The following is a 22,931-nucleotide window of genomic DNA, read 5'->3' on the forward strand; positions in this document are numbered from 1 at the left end:
GAGCGCTGCGGGCCGGCGCAGCGGACTGAGCGGGCCGTACCACTGGCCCGGCGGGGGGCGCTGGCCGCGGGCGCGGCGCGGCCCCGTTGCCAGCGGCGGGAGCAGAGCGCCCCTGCCCCGGCCGCCTCGGCTCGGCCGCGGGGGCTGCGCGGCTGCCGGGGCCCAGCTCAGGCCGCGGTGCCCAGCCGCCCAGGAGCAGCGCACAGCCCAGGGCAGCGACTGGCTCCGGCTCCCCGAGCCCCGGGCGCACAGTCTGGAAGTGACCCCCCAGCTGTGCCTGGGAAGCAGAGGCCTGGTGCCGGAGGGGCGAGTGGGGCCCGTTCCACACCCCGAGCCTTCTCCGGGGTCTGCGGGCCTGGGTGGGAATGGCAGGGGGACAGGCTCTGCCAAGGGATTTGTAGCCCTTCCTGCTTCTGCCCGAGTCTCCAGCAGCCACGCTGGCTGAGCCCAAAGGTCCAAGGACAGTGTCCCACCAACACACAAACCAGAGGGAACTTCTCAACGGCTGGCAGGCCCCACCCATCGCAGCCCCTTCCCCTGGCCCTGCCCCCGTTCCACTGCAGAAATGCTGTCCATGGATTCAGCACTTTCACCCTTCCCAACAAAGCCCCCTTCCATGGCCCACCCGCTTTGCAGTGCCACTCGCCTTATGCTTTGTAACCTACTCTCTTCTCTTGAACTCATTCAGCTGTCACACAACCCAGACTCCCACTTCAGCTGCCCTGCTACATTTCCTGGAGAGAATAAAGCCTGGGGTGGTTGGTTTGTGTCTGGGAAATTCCGCATCTGGGGTTCAGGTTGGGAGGAGTTGGGTAGGGCGGAGTGGAAAGGGAGTTTGGTGTCTGCTGATGATCGGTTTTTAGTTAGGACTGTGTTAGTTACTAACTAAACATGAAAATTTATATCTAAAGGCCTCATTTGTAATGTCACTATTCCAAATTTGTTTTACTTCTCATATACATAGCACTGTGGAACACGCGAAAACAATTCCTCAAAACACTCAGCCTGCTACCAATAATCCTACAGGTAATAAAAGGAGTGTATTGCTATCTGCAGCACCAAAGTAAAAGGGCCAAACTACACCACCATGTTTCATGTTATGCTTCAATATAAGATGGTGTCATATGTACACATACATGGGCAGTGGGTATAATAGGCCAGAGGAGGCTGCCTGCCCCGGCACTGCCATGGCTGCGACCACCAGACCTCCAGTTGCAGGCTTTGGTGGTGACGTTTTTGTTTTATTATGCCCCATGCAGGTTCCAGGGTGGCTGAGGAGGCACATAAAAGGCTCTTCAGCCGCCCCAGAACCTGCATGGGCCATATCAAAAGCATCTTCTAAGTAACAGAAACTTTTCCTCTGGGTGGGTTGGGTCCAAGGAGTGGAGGCATGGTGCAGCTTCAGCCATCCTGGGGCTCCTGGGGTGGGGCTTGGGGCTTCGGCCAGCCAAGTGGGGGCACACTCTGGGCTGCAGCCAGCCCAGGGCATCTCCAGCCAAGGCAGGGAGTGCTCAGGGCTCCTGTGGCCAGGGGTGTGTGCTCTGGGCGTGGGCGGGAGGGCTTGTGGCTCCGGTCACGTGGGGAACAGGGGGTCTCAGGGCTCTGGCCATGGGGAGGGTGCAGGTGGAAGGGACGGAGCGAGGGGCTAGCCTCCCCAAATGCGGGCTCCACCTGCCGTCCACGTACACATATATACCCATATACACTACAAAAGTATACATCATATCCATATTATTCATATATATTAATTATCTGGTAGTGCCTCCAAGGTTCAATCATAAAACTACATTCCTCAATCAAAGTCCCAGGCCTAACATTGTCAGGCCCACCATAAGAGACGACAAATGATTGGAAAATAAAATCCGTCCATCAGTCATATAAGGAAATCTGGAAACTCAGGGAGAGATGGGGCATGAATGTGTGGATGGTAAAGTAAGGTGGCCACATAAAAGTGTTTAGCCCATTGGGTGATCTTCAGTCCACACATGATGCTTTTCGGGAATGATGGGTAAACATCCTCCCCATAAAAAAAAAACCAAAAAGTGGGGGAATGTAGTAGGAAGAGAGCCTGAGACATAAGCCCTTGTATCAAAGGCCTGGTATGAGGCAGGACCTGCTCACAGAATCTGGCAAGAACAGGGCTGATATTGCAGAAATACACATTCCTAAGAAGTGCTAGTCACAGAGTGCTCATGCAAACACATCCCGATATCAAGGGGTATCAGAACATCCCAATATTAAGGATGGTCTGCTACTTGCCAGGAGCTAGGATTCACGATGTGACGGAGAGACTGCTGAGACTCATCAAGCCCTCGGATCGCTACCCCTTCCTGCTTCTCCACGTGGGCACCAATGATACTGCCAAGAATGACCTTGAGCGGATCACTGCAGACTACGTGGCCCTGGGAAGAAGGATAAAGGAGTTTGAGGCGCAAGTGGTGTTATCGTCCATCCTCCCTGTTGAAGGAAAAGGTCTGGGTAGAGACCGTCGAATCATGGAAGTCAATGAATGGCTACGCAGGTGGTGTCAGAGAGAAGGCTTTGGATTCTTTGACCATGGGATGGTGTTCCAAGAAGGAGGAGTGCTAGGCAGAGATGGGCTCCACCTAATGAAGAGAGGGAAGAGCATCTTCACAAGCAGGCTGGCTAACCTAGTGAAGAGGGCTTTCAACTAGGTTCACCGGGGGAAGGAGACCAAAGCCCTGAGGTAAGTCGGGACGTGGGATACCGGGAGGAAGCACGAGCAGGAGAGCACAAGAGGGGAGGGCTCCTGCCTCATACTAAGAAAGCAGGACAAACAGCAAGTTATCTCAAGTGCCTATACACAAATGCAAGAAGCCTGGGAAACAAGCAGGGAGAACTGAAAGTCCTGGCACAGTCAAGGAATTATGATGTGACTGGAATAAGAGAGACTTGGTGGGATAACTCACATGACTGGAGTATTGTCATGGATGGATATAAACTGTTCAGGAAGGACAGGCAGGGCAGAAAGGGTGGGGGGTTGCATTGTATGTAAGGGAGCAGTATGACTGCTCAGAGCTCCAGTATGAAACTGCAGAAAAACCTGAGAGTCTCTGGATTAAGTTTAGAAGTGTGAGCAACAAGGGTGATGTCGTGGTGGGAGTCTGCTATACACCACCGGACCAGGGGGATGAGGTGGACAAGGCTTTCTTCCGGCAACTCACAGAAGTTACTAGATCGCAGGCCCTGGTTCTCATGGGAGACTTCAATCACCCTGATATCTGCTGGGAGAGCAATACAGCGGTGCACAGACAATCCAGGAAGTTTTTGGAAAGGGTAGGGGACAATTTCCTGGTGCAAGTGCTGGAGGAACCAACTAGAGGCAGAGCTCTTCTTGACCTGCTGCTCACAAACCGGGAAGAATTAGTAGGGGAAGCAAAAGTGGATGGGAAACTGGGAGGCAGTGACCATGAGCTGGTCGAGTTTAGGATCCTGACACAGGGAAGAAAGGAGAGCAGCAGAATACAGACCCGGGACATCAGAAAAGCACATTTTGGCTCCCTCAAGGAACTGATGGGCAGGATCCCCTGGGAGAATAACATGAGGGGGAAAGGAGTCCAGGAGAGCTGGCTGTATTTTAAAGAATCCTTATTGAGGTTACAGGTACAAACCATACCGAAGTGTAGAAAGAATAGTAAACATCACAGGCGACCAGCTTGGCTTAACAGTGAAATCCTTGCTGATTTTAAACACAAAAAAGAAGCTTACAAGAAGTGGAAGATTGGACAAATGACCAGGGAAGAGTATAAAAATATTGCTCGGGCATGCAGGAGTGAAATCAGGAAGGCCACATCACACTTGGAGTTGCAGCTAGCAAGAGATGTTAAGAGTAACAAGAAGGGTTTCTTCAGGTATGTTAACAACAAGAAGGAAGTTAAGGAAAGTGTGGGCCCCTTACTGAATGAGGGAGGCAACCTGGTGACAGAGAATGTGGAAAAAGCTAATGTACTCAATGCTTTTTTTGCCTCTGTCTTCACGGGAAGGTCAGCTCCCAGATTACTGCACTGGGCAGCACAGCATGGGGAGGAGTTGACCAGCCCTCTGTGGAGAAAGAAGTGGTTCGGGACTATTTAGAAAAGCTGGACGAGCACAAGTCCATGGGGCCGGATGCACTACATCCGAGAGTGCTAAAGGAGTTGGCGGATGTGATTGCAGAGCCATTGGCCATTATCTTTGAAAACTCATGGCGATCGGGGGAGGTCCCGGACGACTGAAAAAAGGATAATGTAGTGCCCATCTTTAAAAAAGGGAAGGAGGAGGATCTTGGGAACTACAGGCCAGTCAGCTTCACCTCAGTCCCTGGAAAAATCATGGAGCAGGTCCTCAAGGAATCAATTCGGAATCACTTAGAGGAGAGGAAAGTGATCAGGAACAGTCAGCATGGATTCACCAAGGGAAAGTCATGCCTGACTAATCTAATTGCCTTCTATGACGAGATAACTGGTTCTGTGGCTGAAGTGAAAGCAGTGGACGCTTTTGACACGGTCTCCCACAGTATTCTTGCCAGAAAGTTAAAGAAGTATGGGCTGGATGAATGGACTTTCAGATGGATAGAAAGCTGGCTAGATTGTTGGGCTCAATGGGTAGTGATCAATGGCTCCATGTCTAGTTGGCAGCCGGTATCAAGTGGAGTGCCCCAAGGGTCGGTCCTGGGGCCGGTTTTGTTCAATATCTTCATAAATGATCTGGAGGATGGCGTGGATTGCACCCTCAGCAAGTTTGCAGATGACACTAAACTGGGAGGAGAGGTAGATACACTGGAGGGTAGGGATAGGATACAGAGGGCCCTAGACAAATTAGAGGATTGGGCCAAAAGAAATCTGATGAGGTTCAACAAGGACAAGTGCAGAGTCCTGCACTTCGGATGGAAGAATCCCATGCACCACTACAGACTAGGGACTGAATGGCTAGGCAACAGTTCTGCAGAAAAGGACCTAGGGGTTTCAGTGGACGAGAAGCTGGATATGAGTCAACAGTGTGCCCTTGTTGCCAAGAAGGCCAATGGCATTTTGGGATGTATAAGTAGGGGCATTGCCAGCAGATCGAAGGACGTGATCATTCCCATCTATTCGACACTGGTGAGGCCTCATCTGGAGTACTTTGTCCAGTTTTGGGCCCCACACTACAAGAAGGATGTGGAAAAATTGGAAAACGTCCAGCAGAGGACAACAGAAATGATTAAGGGACTGGAACACATGACTTATGAGGAGAGGCTGAGGGAACTGGGATTGTTTAGTCTAAGGAAGAGAAGAATGAGGAGGGATTTGATAGCTGCTTTCAACTACCTGAAAGGTGGTTCCAAAGAGGATGGATCTAGACTGTTCTCAGTGGTAGGAGATGACAGAACGAGGAGTAATGGTCTCAAGTTGCAGTGGGGGAGGTTTAGGTTGGATATTAGGAAAAACTTTTTTACTAGGATGGTGGTGAAGCACTGGAATGCGTTACCTTGGGAGGTGGTGGAATCTCCTTCCTTAGAAGTTTTTAAGGTCAGGCTTGACAAAGCCCTGGCTGGGATGATTTAATTGGGGATTGGTCCTGCTTTGAGCAGGGGGTTGGACTAGATGACCTCCTGAGGTCCCTGCCAACCCTGATATTCTATTATTCTATGATTTTATGGTACAAAAACATTCCCCAAGGATAACAGGAACATATTGACCCCTCCTAAAGATAAGGTCACGATGACAGTACGTAATAGAAATGTTTTAATCAAACCAACATGTACACAGTGATGGGTAATAACTAGTGACATCTGGGGGCAGTAACTATGTCAAAGGGCCAGTACTAACTTGTTTTATCAGGGTATAAAGATGTATCTCAGAAGGAGTATCTTTGTCCAGCCAAGGAGGGAATGGAAAGTCCTGCCATTCACTGAGCTGCGTCCATTGTCATGAGCATACATGTCTTCGTATCCTCGTAGAGTCTGCCAGGGGCTATTACCGTGCTTCGCCAACAATAAACCTGGCCAGGCGCCTTCACTGAAAACTGAGTCTGTGGATTTATTGGGCAGTTTAATTGAGGTTTGCTGTCTCTGCTGCCTGTGAGGAGCTGGGAGAGAATACTCAATAAACACACGCAGCCAACATCTGACCACAGTGGTGAGCTGTGGTAGGAGAGGTAGAGCGGTGGTGTAGCTGGCAATGTCCTCTGATTTTAGTGGCTGTGGTGATAGGAAACCCAGTTCAGCAACTTTAACTCCAAGTTACCTAGTTTCTTTGTGTGGGTATTTCCATGGCTTTTTAGAATGTATTTGGGGGAAGGCAGCAGTGCTGGGAAGAGGGAGGTAGAACAGGTGTTTGACCTCGGAAATGCACGAGGAGAAATGGAAGCAGCAGGGAAGACATGCAGGGCTGGAGAGGAAATGAGCTCCCCTCGGGGGCACCACAGGAACCTGTCCAGAAAGGGAAGCTGCCCCCTTAGCAGAGCTGCAAACTCCATTTTCTAGGCAAATTTGGATGCAACTCTCCCCCTGTTCCACCATCTCCTAGCCCCTCATTCCAAATGCGGGCATGAAGGAAGCAAGGTAGAGAATATTACGGAGAGTGGTAAGATGCAAATGTGAAACAGACGGACATATTAGCCGCATAGTGAATGAGTCTGGGGACAGCCCCAGGGAGCATTACCTATGAGATAACCATCCAGGCATATTAAAGGAACCTGACAGACACATGTGGGCTGTGATGGATAAAGATAGGTGTGTCTGGCTGAGATGGGTGTGCTTAGCATAGAGAGTAGGAGAAATCTAAGGCAGTAACTTCATGGTGCCAAGTCAAGACGGCAGCTCCCAGTTTCACTCTCACTGAGTATCAGACTAAGGCACCACTTTCTTCAATATAAATTCTTGACCAAATTACAGATGGTCTGATCAACACCTAAAACTCAGCTTGATCTACCTACATTGCTCAGAGCTGTGAAAAATGTCATGCCCTGTGTGATGTAGTTTGGTCGACCTAGCCTCCACTAAAGAGGCAGTTAGGTCGGCAGAAGAATTCTTTCATTGACCGCCTCTCAGAGAGGGGATTTATGAAATGCCTTCCATCCCTGTAGTAAGTGTCTACACCAGAGCACTACAGCAGTGTATCATCTGCAGTGCAGACACAGCACAAATGGAGCGATAAGGTGAGCTGAAGCCACTGCAGTGCATCTTGAGGAGAAGATGACCTCTTGTGATAGGCATTTGGGGAGAAAACGGTACCTGTTCTGGGACAAAGGCAATTCCCATAGCCTGCCTTCTGGGTCCTGGCTGCATTCGGTAAGGGAATGGGGAAATGGAGTACACAGAGTGGCAAGAATAGGGATATAACATTCTCTAGGCTGAGCAGCTGCCCAGGGGCACTGGTGAGGCAGGGAGGCAGCTTGGGAGAACAGACACAGCTGGAGGAGCTGGGCCGTTCCACTGGCTTTTCTTTGTTGAGCTAAATTGTTGGGACATTGCACCCCATTTAATAGTCATTTAAACAGATATCCATCACTATCACAGATGGTCCCAGCACATGACAGCAACTGACAAAAAGCCTTTATTTGAGAAGCAGCCTGTCTCTGAAACATTAAGAGGGTACATATGTGTGTACGTACATTTGTGTGATGCTTGAAATTTTGGGGGACTGTGTGAGTCTATGGGGAGGCAAAAATATATTTAGATTCTCAGTCTTAATGTTTGCTCTGCAAAAGTTAGTCAATATTTTACTAACTATTATAAAACATTCAGTAGTCTTCTGCAGAGTGGCCAAAAGAGGCAGGGGAGAGACACTGCATGTCAAAAGTGGCATTACCCATTTCCCAGTCATTGACAATTTGAAAACAAATGATCTTGAATGCTTATGGATCAAAGTCCTAACAAATAAAGAACAAGATGGAACAGTAGTTGATGCCTGCTACAGACCACCAAATCATACTAGGGAATAGGACAAAAATCTCCTTAAGCACCTATCTATAATGTGTAGGGGAGAAAACAGTGTTATCATGGGGGACTTCAGTCTCCGTGACATGTGCTGGAGGTCTCATGCTGACTAAAATTGACCAATGACTAAACATTATAGATGACAATTTACTCAAAAAGTGCTGGATCCAAAAAGGGGGAATTCTATATTAGACCTCATCTTGACAGATAAAAAGGAATTGATTGCAGAATTAAAAATTAGTGGATGCTTAGGTGCAAGCCATCATAACTTGATTACATTTGTTATGTGCAAACAGAATAAAGTCCAGTCTAGTAATATATATATATACTTGGTCCTTTAAAGGGCCAATTTCACAAAGCTGAAAACAATTTTGACCCAGTCAGTTGGAGAAAAGAATTTAAACAGAAAATGCAAATGATAATTGGAAATTGTTTAAGAACATTTTATTAGATGTCCAAAAAGCCACAATCCTACAACTAAGAAAGAAGGCTGCACTGGTTTAAAAAAAAGAACCTGGTTTAGAGGGGAAGTAAAGGCCACTATAAAAAATAAAATAAAACACAATATATAACAAATGAAAGGAAGAGAAAGTTGCAAGTTGCAGATATATTAGCCCCAGGTTAAGTAGGTCCCATTTCCCTGGCTAAGGTAACAGGAAAGGTTCCAGAACAATCAGGAACTTTCTGGAAACAATTAAGGCAGACAGGCTGATTAGAACACCCGCAGCCAATCAAGAAGCGGCTAGAATCAATTAAGGCAGGCTAATCAGGGTACCTGGGTTTTAAAAAGGAGAAAGGGTAAGCGGGGGGCAGGAGTGGGGGGAGGGGGACACCCTGACATTAGTCCCCCTCTTCCCCACTCCTCTGCACAGCAAGCAGGAGGCTCCCAGGAGCAGCTCCCAGGCAGAGGGCAGGAGCAGCACAGGGCAGTGGGGGAGGGACAGCTGAACTGCTGGCAATTGCTAGCCTGCTGGGCAGCTGCTGCACAGGGAACTTAGGGCAGCGGGGAGCGGATAGGGGGGCTGCCGGTCCACCCTGGTTCCAAGCCCCCCACAGCTCGCTGCAAAGGGCTGCTCTTCCTGAAAGCAGTGGACAAAGCAGGCGGCTGCCATACAACGTTATAAGGGAGCATTGCACAACTTTAAATGAGCATGTTCCCTAATTGATCAGCAACATAACCAGGAAACAAAACAACTTTAAGTGAGGAGTTCCTGTATATTAGGAACAAAAGGAATCCCAAATATGGTATTGGTCCATTACTAGATGGAAATGGTAGAATTTTCAATAATAATTCAGAAAAGGCAGAAGTATTCTGTAAATATTTCTGTTCTGGATTAGGGAAAAAGCCAGGTGATATATTCACATCATATGATGATGAAATACTTTCCATTCCAACAGTGACTAAGGAGGATGTAAAACAGCAGCTATTAAAGTTGGCCATTTTTAAATCAGCAGGTCCAGATAAATTGCATCCAAGAGTTTTATAAGAGCTGGCCAATGAGCTTATTGGATGGTTAAGGTTGATATTCAATAAATCTTGTGCAAGTTCCAAAGGAGTGGAAGAAAGCTAATATTGTGCCAATACTTAAACAGGATAACCTGGGCAATTATAGGCCTGTCAGTCACACATTAATCCTGATCAACATAATGGAACAGCTGATACAGGACTCAATAAAGAAGTAAAGGAAGGTAATATAAGTAATGCCAATCAACATGGTTTTATGGAAAATAGGTCTTGTCCAACTAACCTGTCTATTGTATACCAGGTTTTTGTGTGTGCGCACGCATACATAGAGCTGCCCTATTTCATCCAGCTTCAATACAGTTTTCAGAGGCTTCCAGAATGTGGGACATATTTTTTGCCCAACTTCACAAATGGAAAAATGTTGCACAAAGTGCTACCTTTTAATGGAAGTTTTGCAAAATCAAAGCACAAAAAGAACTGGCCTAGGCCTATCTCTACCTACTCCATTGTCACCTTGCAAGGTTTAAGGATGCCATAGAACAGTGGCTCTCAACCTTTCCAGACTACTATACCTCTTTTAGGAGTCTGATTTGTCTTGCGTACCCCCAAGTTTCACCTCACTTAAAAACTACTTGCTTACAAAATCAGACATAAAAATACAAAAGTGGCATAGCACGCTATTACTGAAAAATAGCTGACTTTCTCATTTTACCATATAATTATAAAATAAATCAGTTGCGATATAAATATTTTACTTACATTTCACTGTGCTTTTTCTGTAGCCTGTTGTAAAACTAGGCAAATATCTAGATGGGTTGATGTACCCCCTGGAAGACCTCGCATACCCCCAGGAGTACATATACCCCTGGTTGAGAACCACTGCCATAGGATTCACTCTGGGATATGCTTATTAGGCTTTCTATAGCAACCAGACTTACCATTCTCTCTCTTCACTATATGACACCTGACACCTTACCATACACTCACAGATGTCTTTCAGTATCTAAAAGGTCATTTTAAAAAACTATAATATCTATTTATAGCAGAGAGGATAATAACTGTAATAATCTTAGCAATTACACAACAGTAAAAGTTCTGTAAGAACATTCATTAATTGACTGATTAATTAGCAAAAACTTCAGATCATTGACCCAGATATCTCACCTTCCTATGTGCTTCCATTGCTAGTGTTGGCTCTCCTAATTGCACCCCCTTTGATAGAGATGAAAAATTGATGCTGGTATCTAGAGTTGGCACAGATGGTCCCAAGCAATTGGCAGCAATTGACAAAGAGCTTTTTGAACCAGCTTTAGAGGAATGGAGAGACTCCTTGAAATTCTTCAGTGCAATCTGTCTCTGTAACCGTAACACTTCCTTCTGAGATTCCCGCAACAGGTGACCAAAGTCTATGAGGTTCAGGCAATGAGGGCCCTCCTAAGGAAATGCAAACACAACATGATGTAGCCCCTGTGGTTGAAAGGATGGGAAATAGAGGTTGCTGGGTTTTTTTCATGAATTGCCAAAGTGCTGTTCAATAGACAACAGACCGGCACAAACACACCTGCTCTGTTTGCAAACCACTAGAACCAACATGGTGGAAGGAGGAAGAAAATGACTGCGGCCTAGATTCACAAAGGGACTTAGATGTCATGATGTTCACTGTCATACCTAGATTTGGGGCGCTTAGAAAATCACAAGAACACACTGATTCACAGAGCCTGTGTAAGGTGCCCAGGCTCCCTATGCAGTGCCTGGGGAGAGACAGGAGCATAAGGATATGATCCACAAAAGCCAGCACCTGGGCAGGGAGCTGCCTAAACTAGCCAATGGGAAATGATGACTAAGTCCCACTCCCTTGTGAACACAGATGCCTGAGTCCAGGCTGCATGGAAGTGCCTATCTCTGCTACTGAATCACAGCCATGAATCCTCTCCTGATGTTGGGTGGCTCAGGGGCCTAACGCACTTCTTGTTAGAATCACTTAGGCAGGTGCCCAACTCTACCCAAAACAGCCAGAGGAGAAGGTGCAACCATGCACCTTATAACTATTAACTCAGCACTCCTCTGAGATGTGGGAGGCTAATGTACAATTCCCCCCTCTGCCTGAGGGGGATACAGGACTCAAACAGGGGGTCTTTTACCTCTCAGCATAGTGCTTTAACCACTGAGCTTTGGGATATTCTGACATGGGGCTCTCTAAATTTCTTCTGTTGAAGCTGTTCCATTGTGGATAAATAATTAGAGTCATTGGAGCAGGAGGGCTGGGCACTAGGTCTCCCACCTGCTGGAGAGGGAGGAAGTTTGCCCTAACCACCAGCCAACAGAGTCATTCTCTCTCTCACTTTCTCTCTGGCCCAATGACTCCCTCTCTCTATCTCTCCTGTTGGCACTTTTCCACTTGGGATAAATACCTAAAGAGTCACTAGGCTAAAGAGAGATTGTAGTCTGTAGTCTGGCAGTTAGAGTACCCAGCTGGGAGGTGGGAGACCCACAGTCTAGTTCCTCGACTCCAAGGACTCTTTAATTATTTATCCATAGTGAAACAGCTTCAATGGAAGAGACTAAGGGAGCCCCACATCAGACTAGCCCACAGCCCAGTGGTTAGCGCACACTCCTAAGTGGTAGGAGACCCCTGTTCAAATCCTTTATCTGCCTTGGGCGGAATTGAACTTGGGTCTCCCACCTCTAACCACTGAGCTAGAAATTATAAGATGGGCAATGCCACCTCCTCCAGACAGATTTTGAATGGAACCTGATGCAGGTTTGCCTCTGAGAAAACCCACCAGATCGGGACACAGGCAGATGAACTATCTACCCCCCCGTTTGTAGATCGCTCTGGGACGTAGACAGGAGACAGCTAGAGCGACGCAGCAGTGTGCACATCCAGAGGCTGAAACATGGGCACCAAGGGAACTTTTACCCCGAAAATATAGGTGCTGAGTGAGTTTAGGCGCCTGCAGGGTTCAGCAGAGTTTTGTGGATCACAGTGAAGCCTAAAAGTGGGACAGAGGCACCTATGTACTTTTGTGAATCTCTTAGATTTGCCTGTGTCAATATGTGGCAAAAGCTCCCCCTAGGTAGAACACTACCACATGAAGCCATGCAATTACCTCGCTGTTGATGTGACCTTAAGGGAGTTCCTGTATCCTGCGCTTACGGGAGCTCCTGCATGTACGATAACACGCAGCAGGGAGCGAGTCAGGATCACATTAATTATCCTCATTTTCCCTGCAAAGCGAGGGTCTGGTTTGAATTCTGGCTGTCTGACTTACTCAGTGTGAATGTTAGAAACTAAGAAGATAAGAACAGCCATACTGGATGAGGCCAATGGTCCATCTAGCTCAGTATCCTGTTTTCCGACAGTGGCCAGTGCCAGGTGCTACAGAGGGAATGAACAGTACAGGGCAATTATCCAGTGATCCATCCCAGCATCCACTCCCAGCTTCTGGCAGTCAGAGGCTAGGGACACCCAGAGCTTGGGGTTTCCTCCCTGACCATCTTGGCTAATAGCCATTGATGGACCTATCCTCCAGGAATTTATCTAGTTGATTTTTGAACCCAGTTATACTTTTGGCCTTCACAACATCCTCTGGCTATGAGGGATGACTGCAGGTTGTGTGAAGAAGTACTTCCTTTTGTTTGTTTCAAACCTGCTGTCTATTAATTTCATTGGGTGACCCCTAGTTCTTGCGCGATGAGAAGGACTAAATAACCCTTCCTTATGCACTGTCTCCCCACCAGTCACGATTCTACAGACCTCTACCATGTCCCCTCTTAGCCATCTCTTTTCCAAACGAAAAAGTCCCCATCTTTTTAATCTCTCATCAGAGGCTATTCCATACCTCCAATCATTTTTGTTGCCCTTCTCTCTTCTTTTTCCAATTCTAATATATCTTTTTTGAGATGGGATGACCAGAACTAAACACAGTATTCAAGGCATGGGCATATCATGGATTTATATAGTGGCATTACGATATTTACTGTCTTACTATCTATCTCTTTCCTAATGGTTCCTAACATTCTGTTGGCTTTTTTTGACTGCGGCTGTACATTGAGGGGATGTTTTCATAGAACTATTCACAGTGACACCAAGATCTCTTTCTTGGGTGGTAACAGCTCATTTAGACCCCATCATTTTGTAAATATAGTTGGGATGATGTTTTCCAATGTGCATTACTTTGCATTTATCAACATTGAATTTCACCTGCCATTTTGTTGCCCACTCACCCAGTTTTGTGAGATCCTTTTGTAGCTCTTCGCAGTCTGCTTTGGACTTAACTGTCTTGAGCAATTTTGTATCATTTACAATTTTTGCCACCTCACTGTTTACCCCTTTTTGTTAGGAAGCAGCTCTGGCTCTCTACATATGTGGATTTTAAATGCTGGGGTAGGAAAGGATCTGGAAGGAAACTTTTTAAAATTCTGACCCAAGAGGGCTGGTTTGTTCGTTCATGTTTAGTGAAAGTTAGAAGCTGGAACTCAGAAAGTGAATTTGGGCTGCAGCTCTGGCACTGGCTGGTCATCCCGGCCCTACACCCCAGAGGCAAAACTTGCAGCTATCACAGCTAAACCAGGGGACACTTGGGAGACTTTCTCTCACAAATATTCATGTGAGATTTTTCACCAGTTTGTTTCACCTAATACTGCATCCATCAAAGTTTGGGTTTTTACATGAAATTTCAGGAAACCCAGAATTGTTTTGACAGGCAAAAAGACCACAAAAGGCCAGTTCTGGAAAAGGCTGCACTCATGGATTTTGGAAGAGTTGCTGCAGGAGGCAATGCCCATTCCTCCAAAAAGCTCATAACCCACTGGATTAAGCAAAAGGATGGGAGTCAGGAAATCTTGACTCTGTGCCCACATCTGCCCCTGCAGGGCCCTAGTAATACCCTGCACCTTATAAACATAACTGAATTATAGAGCAGGTAAATATAATTGTCCCCATGTGTGATGGAATGTAAATCCTGTCAGGCACCAGAACGGTTACAGGAGCCTGGGCCTGCTTCTAACCTGGGGAGGGTCTGGTCAGATGAGAAGATGGTTTAAGAAAAAGCAGAAAGAGGGTGATGGAGACGAGACTGAGCCAGAGGAGGGAAATGGTGTGTCTCTGGAAAGCAGCCTGTGAGAAGGCTGAGAAGACCAGGTGGGCTACTCCCAGGTGAGCTGGAAGCCTGCCTGGAGGTAGGAACCCTGATGAGCTGCACCCTGCCTGACCCCCAGAGGGAGGGGAAGAGTGTGCCACTCCCTGCACAATGGAGCTGTCGGAGGTTCAGGACCCTGGGACAAGGTGTAGGGACAGACTATACTAGTCAAGGTGCCCACACTGTGCCTCATGCTTCAGAGCCTGAGCTCCAGCCCAAGCCACAATGTCTACACAACTATCTGTAGTGCACTAGCGTGAGGCCCACTAACACAGGCGGACCTGGCCTGTGAGGCCTGCTCCCAGAAGCAGTCTAGACATACCCTTTGAAGTGGTCAGCCAGGTCACTCCTGTGGCTGGAGTAGACCAGAAGACAGTGGGGGATCCAGAGGCAGAGGTGCAGCTTCATTGCATCTCGCCACAAGGCAGGGCAGTGGAGCAGGACTTTGCTACACCAGGCAACAGAGCGGGAAAGTGAGGCATGACGCTATAGGGACTGGCTTGAAGCCAGGATTAGAAGCCACATCCTCCTGACTTCTAGACCCATGTCGAGTCCACTAAGGCAGTGATTTTTAGCTGGCAGGATGAGCAAAGGGTGAGCTGCAGCTTTGTGCGAAAGCTCTCTCTCCCCCGCTCCCAAACTCTCTAGGGGACAGTTGCTAAGGCCAGGGGGAGTGTGGGATCAGGAAAGAGAAGCTCATTCCTTCTGCCTGGTCCAGCTAGGCTGTTGCTACTGCCATTACACCCCACCCCTTCTGCAGCCTTCTTGCTGCTCTCTGCCTACACCACATGCAGCGCCAGGAAAGCACCACTGGGAGATGCCATGACACAAATGGCCTGGCCTGCATGGCGCCCCAATGCTCAGGTATTTCCAGAACATCAACAATTCTCCAGTGCTGCAGGCAATGCAGGTGGAGAAACAATGAGCTGAAGGAGCAGGTCCACCCACAGCACTGCCCACCAGGCCCTGCCCAGAGGTCCGTCCACCTAACTCACCTAATGCATCCGATGAAGTGAGCTGTAGCTCACGAAAGCTTATGCTCAAATCAATTGGTTAGTCTCTAAGGTGCCACAAGTCCTCCTTTTCTTTTTGCTAACTCACATAGAATCATAGAAGTGTAGCTGATTTTCATTTTGTTGTCTAGCCCAGTTCTCCAGTTTATCAAGATCCCTCTGAATTTTAGCTCTTTCCTCCAAAGTGTCATCTGCAAACTTGATCAGGATGCTCTCTATTCCTACATCTAGGTCATTAATAAAGATGTTAAACAACACCGGGCCCAGAACAGAGCCCCGTGAAACCCCACTTGAGACTTCCCTCCAATCCAACAGCATTCCATTAATAGTGACTCTTTGTTGCGGTTGCTTAACCAATTACGTATCCACTTAATGGTAGTTCTGCTGAGCTCGCATTTCTTCAGCTTATTTATCAGAATGTCCTTTGGGACTATGTCAAAGCCTTGCTAAAGTCAGGGTATTTATGTCCACCTCATTCCCCCTATACACCAAACCAGTTACCCTGTCAAAGAAGGAAATCCAGCTGCTTTGACATGATTTGTTCTTGGTAAATCCAGGCTGCCTGCTAGTGATCACCCTTCAGCCTCCAGGTTTTCGCAAATTAAATGTTTTATACATTGCTCTAGTAGCTTCCCAGGGATCAAGGTCAGGCTGACTGGTCTGTAGTTCCTCAGCTCCTCCTTTCCCACATTTTTAAAGATGGGCAGCACATTAGCCCTTCTCCAGGCTTCTGAGACCTCTCCTGTCATCCATGAGCTTGCAAATATTATTGCCTGTGGCTCCAAGATTCCTTCGATACCCTTGGGTGAAGAGCGTCTGGCTCTGCTGGTTAATTCATTCAAATTGGTCAGAAGATCTCTGACATGTTCTTTACTTATCCTGATCTGTGTCCCTTCCCCTTTATAGTCTATGGTAACTTCACTAGTCATCCAGGCATGTTATTTTTTGTGAGAAAACTGAAGCATTAATAGTAGGCATTGAGCACCACTGCCTTCCTATCATCTTCCGTTACCAGCTCACCTTCTCCACTGAGCCGTGGACCCACACCTATGAGCACCTTACATTCGTCTTTGTTGAATTTCATGTTGTTGTCTATAGCCCAGTTCTCCCATGTTAGCCTTGATCAAGCTACCATGATAAAAACAGAAGGATAGCCATGACAATACATGCAGCAGGAGGGGCTAGCCACCCCAGGTACATACATTTGGTCTCAGATGGATCATACTGGGGGCAGCTATCCACTTCCACAGCTTGTGCCACTGTGGCTACACTTCTGCTTTTAGAATTGCTAGTTCCATCAGAGCTAGCATGGGTTTGTCTCCTCCAGCTGGAAATTACACTTTCCAGTTCCAGCACAGACACACCTTTAGAGCTTAGCAATATGTGTGAGTAGTCCAAATTATTCCTTCCAATGTACATTATCTTGCACTTATCTACGTAGACTTTAATCTGCCAAAGTGTTGTCTGTTCACCTCACTTTGTTGGGTTCTTCTGCAGCTCCTCCTCACCCTATGACCCCTGTGTTTATGTTGCCTGATGCTTCCCATTATGAAGATTCTTCTGCCAGTTTTTTTAAAAATCTAGTGTCTCTGTGGTTTACAGAAGGAACTTGACATTTGCCAAGGGGGTAGTCCTGAGCTAAGGGAGTTGCCTATGGCTGGCACCATGGAAATTCATTCAGATTTGGGCACGTTATTCACAGATATTTTTTTTTAGGCCAGAAAGGACTATTACATCATCTAGTCTGACCTCCTGTGTAACACAAGCCAGAGGATGTTACCCAGTGATTCCTGCATCAAGTCCATCATTTCTGGTCTACTGCAGATCTGTGAGAGACAGCTAATTTTGATCTAAAGACCTCAAATGACCAAAAACCCACCGTTTTCCTTAGAAAGTGGTTGCAATGGCTAACTCACCTCACTGTTAAACATTTGCAATGTATTTCCAGTCTGAATTTATCTAGCTTCAACTTCCAGCTCTTGTAGATCTTGTTCTGCCTTTTTCTGCCTGACTAAATTCCATGCAGATAAGTGCAAGGTAACATGCACTGGAAGGAATAATTTGAATTACTCACCCCCTTCGCTGGGTTCTAAATCACTGCTAGTCACTCAGGAAGGAAAGGGAGAGTATCATTCTGGCCAGCTCAACCTTAATTCTGGCCTTTTCTAACTTCTGAGTGCTTGACTTTGGGATTACGGTCCTTTGATACAGTTTTTAAAAAATAATGAATATATGATAGAACTCTGGATTTAGGAATGGCCCTATCAGGGCTTAATCCTGAGAGGAGCTCAGCTCGCCAGCCCTGCTCCAACAAAGCCCTGCAGCATGCTTTCAGCAGTGGGCAGCACAACTGAAGACTGATGAAGTCACTCAGAAGAAGTGCAGCCCAAAGACTAGAGCAGTAGCCTGGGACTTGAGTTAGTTCCCTGCTCTGCCCCAGACAAGACACCTAGGGCTAGATTCACAAAGGTACTGAGGTTCCTCCACACCAGAATTACATGTCTCTATCTGGGTTTAGGCCTCTAAATCCCAATTTTAGGCTCCACTGTGACTCTCAAAACTCCCACAGAAACCTTGTAGGCACCGAAATTCACATAACACCTACATTTTCAGGGTAAAAGTTCCCTCAGCACCTACACTTCTGCCTCTGGACACATCGCTGCTGCCTCCCTCTAGGTGTCCAGACACCCGTCTCTCCCCAGTACCCAACCATGAACCAGGGAAGTTCCTCTGCCTCACTTGTATGCAGGACACAATCCAGTAGGTATGCTCAGAGGCGCCCTTTTGGATAGGGTCCCATTCAAACAGGGAGGAAATGGCAGCGCCCACTAGCCTGGGATGTGGGAGACCCAGGTTCAATTCCCCTCTCTGCCAGACAAGAAGAAAGGATTTGAACAGGTGCATGGTGGCTCCTCTGGCTGTTTCGTGTGGAGTTGGGCACCTGCCTAAGTCATTTGCACAAGGAACACCTTAGGTGCCTGAGTGGTTCTGGCCTGTGAACCACTAGCAGAGATAGGTGCCTCCTTGCAACCTGGATTTAAACATCTACTGTATCTCTGTGGGGGAGCAGGGCTTAGTCACCATCTCCCATTGGCTAGATTAGGCAGCTCCCCACCTAGAATGCTGGCTTTTGTGGATCATATTCTTCCACACCTGTTGTTCCCTGTCCATGGTACAAGGAACCTGGGGGCTTTGTCGATGGCAGTGTGTTCCAGTGATTTGCTAGGCACCTAAAAGTGCAGCGTTGTGATGATGAGCAGCATGATGTCTAAGTCCCTTTGTGAATCTTGCTCCTAGTCTCTTGGTATCTCAATTATCTTTCTGTCAAATGAGGAAAATAGCCCTGCCCTGCCTCACAGGGGGGTTGTGATGATAAATCCATTACTGACTGAGGTGTGAGTAGGGGCCTAGAGCAGTAGCTGGGTTACTGTCAAACTTCAGAGACCACTAGTAAATCTGACAACGCTGGAATATTATTGTGTGTAAAAAATGAAGTATTTGCAGTAATTAACTTGTTCTACTGCTAAAACGGATCCATGAATATTTGGCTTGGGAAAGGAATTCACTCTGGGGCAAGCTGTCCAGATTATTGAAACACTTTCACTGGCAGCAGCATTTGTAAAAGCACAAATTTTAAGTGTTATCAAACAGTCATGCAGAATATTCATGGAACCCAAATGTAGACTCTGCAGCTGTGAGTAGGCATGATGGAGACTCACTCTAGAGCAACCGCACTCAGTCAGAGAACACAACTGTGAGCTGCGTCCCCCAACAAAACAGCTTGACTTTTGAAAGGAAAATATTTACCACAAGCTGTTCTTTAATTGCAGAATTAGAGGGGGTTCAGAGAAGAGCAACAAGAATGATCAAGGGCCTGGAAAACTCATGTGAAGGGAGACTGAAAAGACTGGGGCTGTTTACCTTAGACAGGAGACAAATAAGAGGGGTTGTGATAAAATAGTAAATGGTCTAGAAGTTCTCCCTGTCTCATAACACAAGAACAAGGAAATATCAATTAAATTACAAGGTGAGAAATTCAAAACCAGCAAAAGGAAATACTTCTTCTCTGGGCATGTAATTAGACCATGTAACTCACTGCCACCAGATGTTGTTGAAGCCAACAATTTAGTGAGATTCAAAAAGAGACTAGACATATATATGGATACAACATCCCAGATCCTACTAATGCTAACAAACATTTTGGAAGGGAAATAAACCCTCCTGCTTCAAGGCTTAAGCCAATCTCTAAGTATCAGAGACTTTATGGGGTGCAGGTAATCAAACATCTACCCACTGCAGGGCTCTTGCACCTTCCTCTGACACGTCTGGTGCTGGCCACTGTCAGAGACAGGGCTAGCTGGACCGGGGGTCTGAGCCAGGCTTGTAATTCCCACGTTCCTCTCCAACAAGCTACACACCAAGAATTATACTGAAGACATTTGAAAACTGAAAACTGTCCATGCCAATGAGTAAAACCCCAGAAAGACACTCACCTTCCCAGCTGTGAACTTCGCCTGTAGCTCCCAACACTCCTGCTGCAAAGCTTCAATCTGTTTATCTTTCGCTAGCAGGGCACTGGCCTGTTCTGTCAAGTCCTTGGCACGCTGGTGGGCACATGCTTTTTTACACAGCTCTAGGCTGGAGCCCTTCACAGCCACTGGAGCATTTACCTGCACCAGGGAGAGAACAGCAAGGAAGAAACCACACATGTGGTGGTACTGTTAATAATTGCACAGTTAGGCAGCAGGCCCAGAGCAAAGAACCGGAGCTGGGGGGATCACTAACTTTTTAGGTTCACTGGCAGCTTCGAAAAATTGAAAGAAAAAATATCAGTTGGAACTTCTGATAAATTTTGGTGAATCAAAAAAGTTGGCAAAAAATGTGCTTTGGAGCAAAGAAATGTTCTGTTCCGACTCCAGGCACTTTGAAAAGCAAAGCAAAGGGAATGAAGGGGGCTTGTTTCACAAAGCAGGTGGTGCTCTTACAAGCTTTAGCCCACGGCTCTCACCTGGGATGAGATGAAAGACCCAGGCTCAAGGCCCCTCTGCCTCTTGTTTTAGATGGATTTGAATTGGTTTTCCCACATTGCATCCCACTGAGCTACAGGTAGTCTGGGCTCAGGTTGTGCTCAAGGAGCACCTGGTTCTACTGTGTGCTCATGCAGTCAGTCAAAATGACTCTCAGCAGGTGGCTAGACCACTCAGAGGGGAGTCCCTGCTCCACAGCAGGCAGAGAAGGGAAGTGAACCTGCATCTTCTACATCCCACAAGTGCCCTGACCACTGAGCTAAAGGCTCCTCTTCCTCTGTCAGCTTGTGAGTGGAGGGAGGGGAGACGAATCTGGAGGGACTGAGCTGGAGATGACTGCTGGGCTCCCAGAGACACCAGAGGGGCTGCTGGGCAGAGGGAGATTTCGACCCATCAGCTCTAGATGGAGGTTAATTAGCATTTCTTGTTAAGAGGCCAAAGCCATGGCCCACAGGAGTGAGCAGCAGAGAGAGAAGAATGTGCAATGCCCTGTGCATGAGACACATTCTACCCTAGGAAATGCAGCAGGAGTTAATAGCAAGTGTGGCTGGGGTGGTACTGAGCATAGGTCAGCTGTAAGTACACACAGGATCAGGCGATGACCAGCACCATGCAGCAGCCTGGCTGAACTGTGCGTGCATGGCTGAACCAGTGCTGGGTCCTGTCTGGCTCTAACTACACATGCATCCCCCACCCAGCTGCACCCACCACCAGAGCCCATTGCCAGCAATGGTGACATTTCCTAGGGTAGCCTTAATCACTGAGTGCTGGCAAAGCAGCCATCAGTCATGGCCAGGCTCCTTTGCTCTTCTCCGGACGCTCAACAGCCTTTACACAAGGGGCAGCCTCGACAAAATCGAAGTTCTCTGCACCACTGCAAAACGAAGCCAGTTCCCAAAGGTCAGGATTTAATAGAAACCTGCTCACGGGTGACTCCCACCTCCACTGTGAATTTCCTCCTCCGTCAGTGCAAAGGGGATAGATAACTCAGTACAAACTCTTGTTTTCTAATTCCTTTCATATATCAAATCATCCAGCAGCAGGATCTCTGTGCTCAGGGGACCTTGCATCACTAGGCAGGCCCAGTGTGCTGCAGCATATCCGGACACTGAAGCCACCTCTAGCAACCAAATGCTAACTCCTCAGCACCTCTCCCTTTAAATATACGCCTGCCACAGCAACAGTGCACAGATGCCTCCCACACACTCCCTTATTACACAAGGCTGGTGTGTTGTAACTAGACCAGCTAGAAATCAAGTTGCCCATTATACATTTTGTTTCTCTGAGGTTAGCAGCTCAGAGTGTTCATGTTCCAACACTCTGAAATCAGGTGTGTGTGTTTCTGGTGCTCATTGAAACCCATGGAGCCTTCCCTGTTCTGGAGAGATACAGAAGATTTTTGATGCAGTTTGAGGAGGAAAAGGGGGAGTTTTACTGGTCCATGTTATTTCTGCATCTCAGATGCCCCACTTTATCCACAAGAGACAGGCAACAGTGCCCACGAGATGCTGTTGATTTCTTTGCCCAGTCCCACAAAGGTGCTTTGTGCTGCTCAGAGAACTTGCACAGAAAGCTCCCACGGGGGGAGCTTACAATGGACGTTTCAGAAAGGGCACAACCCCACAGCAGAGAGTTCTCCAGCAGCACAATCTCACAGCGACCCCAGTCACTCCACTGTACCTGCACCAATAAGGGGTTTTTAACTATCTAAAAAGCAATGATCCTAGTCTCACTTCTCATGGGGACTGCAGAAGGAGAGCTGGCACGCACCAATTCCAGGATCCAGACAGTGCCTGTCCTGCCTTCTCCTGTGGACATAGCTGCCACCTCTTTCAGAGCTGGATTAACTATGCCGACAGGAGAGCTCTCTGATAACAGTTTTCAAGTACGTAAAAGGTTGTTACAAGGAGGAGGGAGAAAAATTGTTTTTCTTAACTGCCGAGGACAGGACAAGAAGCAATGGGCTTAAATTGCAGCAAGGGCAGTTTAAATTGAACATTAGGAAAAACTTCCTAACTGTCAGGGTGGTTAAGCACTGGAATAAATTGCCTAGGGAGGTTGTGGAATCTCCATCATTGGAGGTTTTTAAGAGCAGGTTAGACACACACCTATCGGGGATGGGCCAGATAATACCTAGTCCTGCCATGAGTGCAGGGGACTGGACTAGACGACCTCTCAGGGTCCCTTCCAGTTCTATGTTTCTCCCCCCAAACCATGCCAAGGCTTCCTGGATACTCAGGAGACTGACACCAGGGGAAATAACCATCTGCCAGATGACCTTTGCAAATGGCTGAAGATGCCCTGACTGAGCAGGCGAGTCTCTCTGTCAAGGCTGTTCTCCTCCTGCCTTTCAGTATGAGCGCAAGC

General features: G+C 47.4%; 1 protein-coding gene across 14 annotated transcripts in view; it reads right to left on the minus strand.

Annotated features, from left to right (window-relative positions):
• The window catches only part of TSPOAP1 (TSPO associated protein 1), a 233,618-nt gene that overhangs the window by 176,415 nt on the left and 34,272 nt on the right, over positions 1-22,931 (minus strand). For 12 of the 14 annotated variants that reach the window (XR_012155490.1, XR_012155492.1, XR_012155491.1 and 9 more), the window contains 2 exons: positions 20,031-20,207; positions 10,548-10,817 (listed from right to left, as the gene is read on the minus strand). The exons of 1 other annotated variant lie outside the window; for it this stretch is intronic. Coding sequence is in view for 10 of the 13 variants with exons in the window: in XM_073316129.1 (XP_073172230.1) it covers positions 10,548-10,817; positions 20,031-20,207 (447 nt within the window). In the remaining 3 variants the exon portion in view is untranslated. The remainder of the gene's footprint in view (positions 1-10,547; positions 10,818-20,030; positions 20,208-22,931) is intronic. One more of the 14 variants, XM_073316135.1, reaches the window with a different exon arrangement.

This window comes from Lepidochelys kempii, chromosome 17 (genome assembly GCF_965140265.1).
Source record: "Lepidochelys kempii isolate rLepKem1 chromosome 17, rLepKem1.hap2, whole genome shotgun sequence".
Lineage (NCBI taxonomy): Eukaryota > Metazoa > Chordata > Testudines > Cheloniidae > Lepidochelys > Lepidochelys kempii.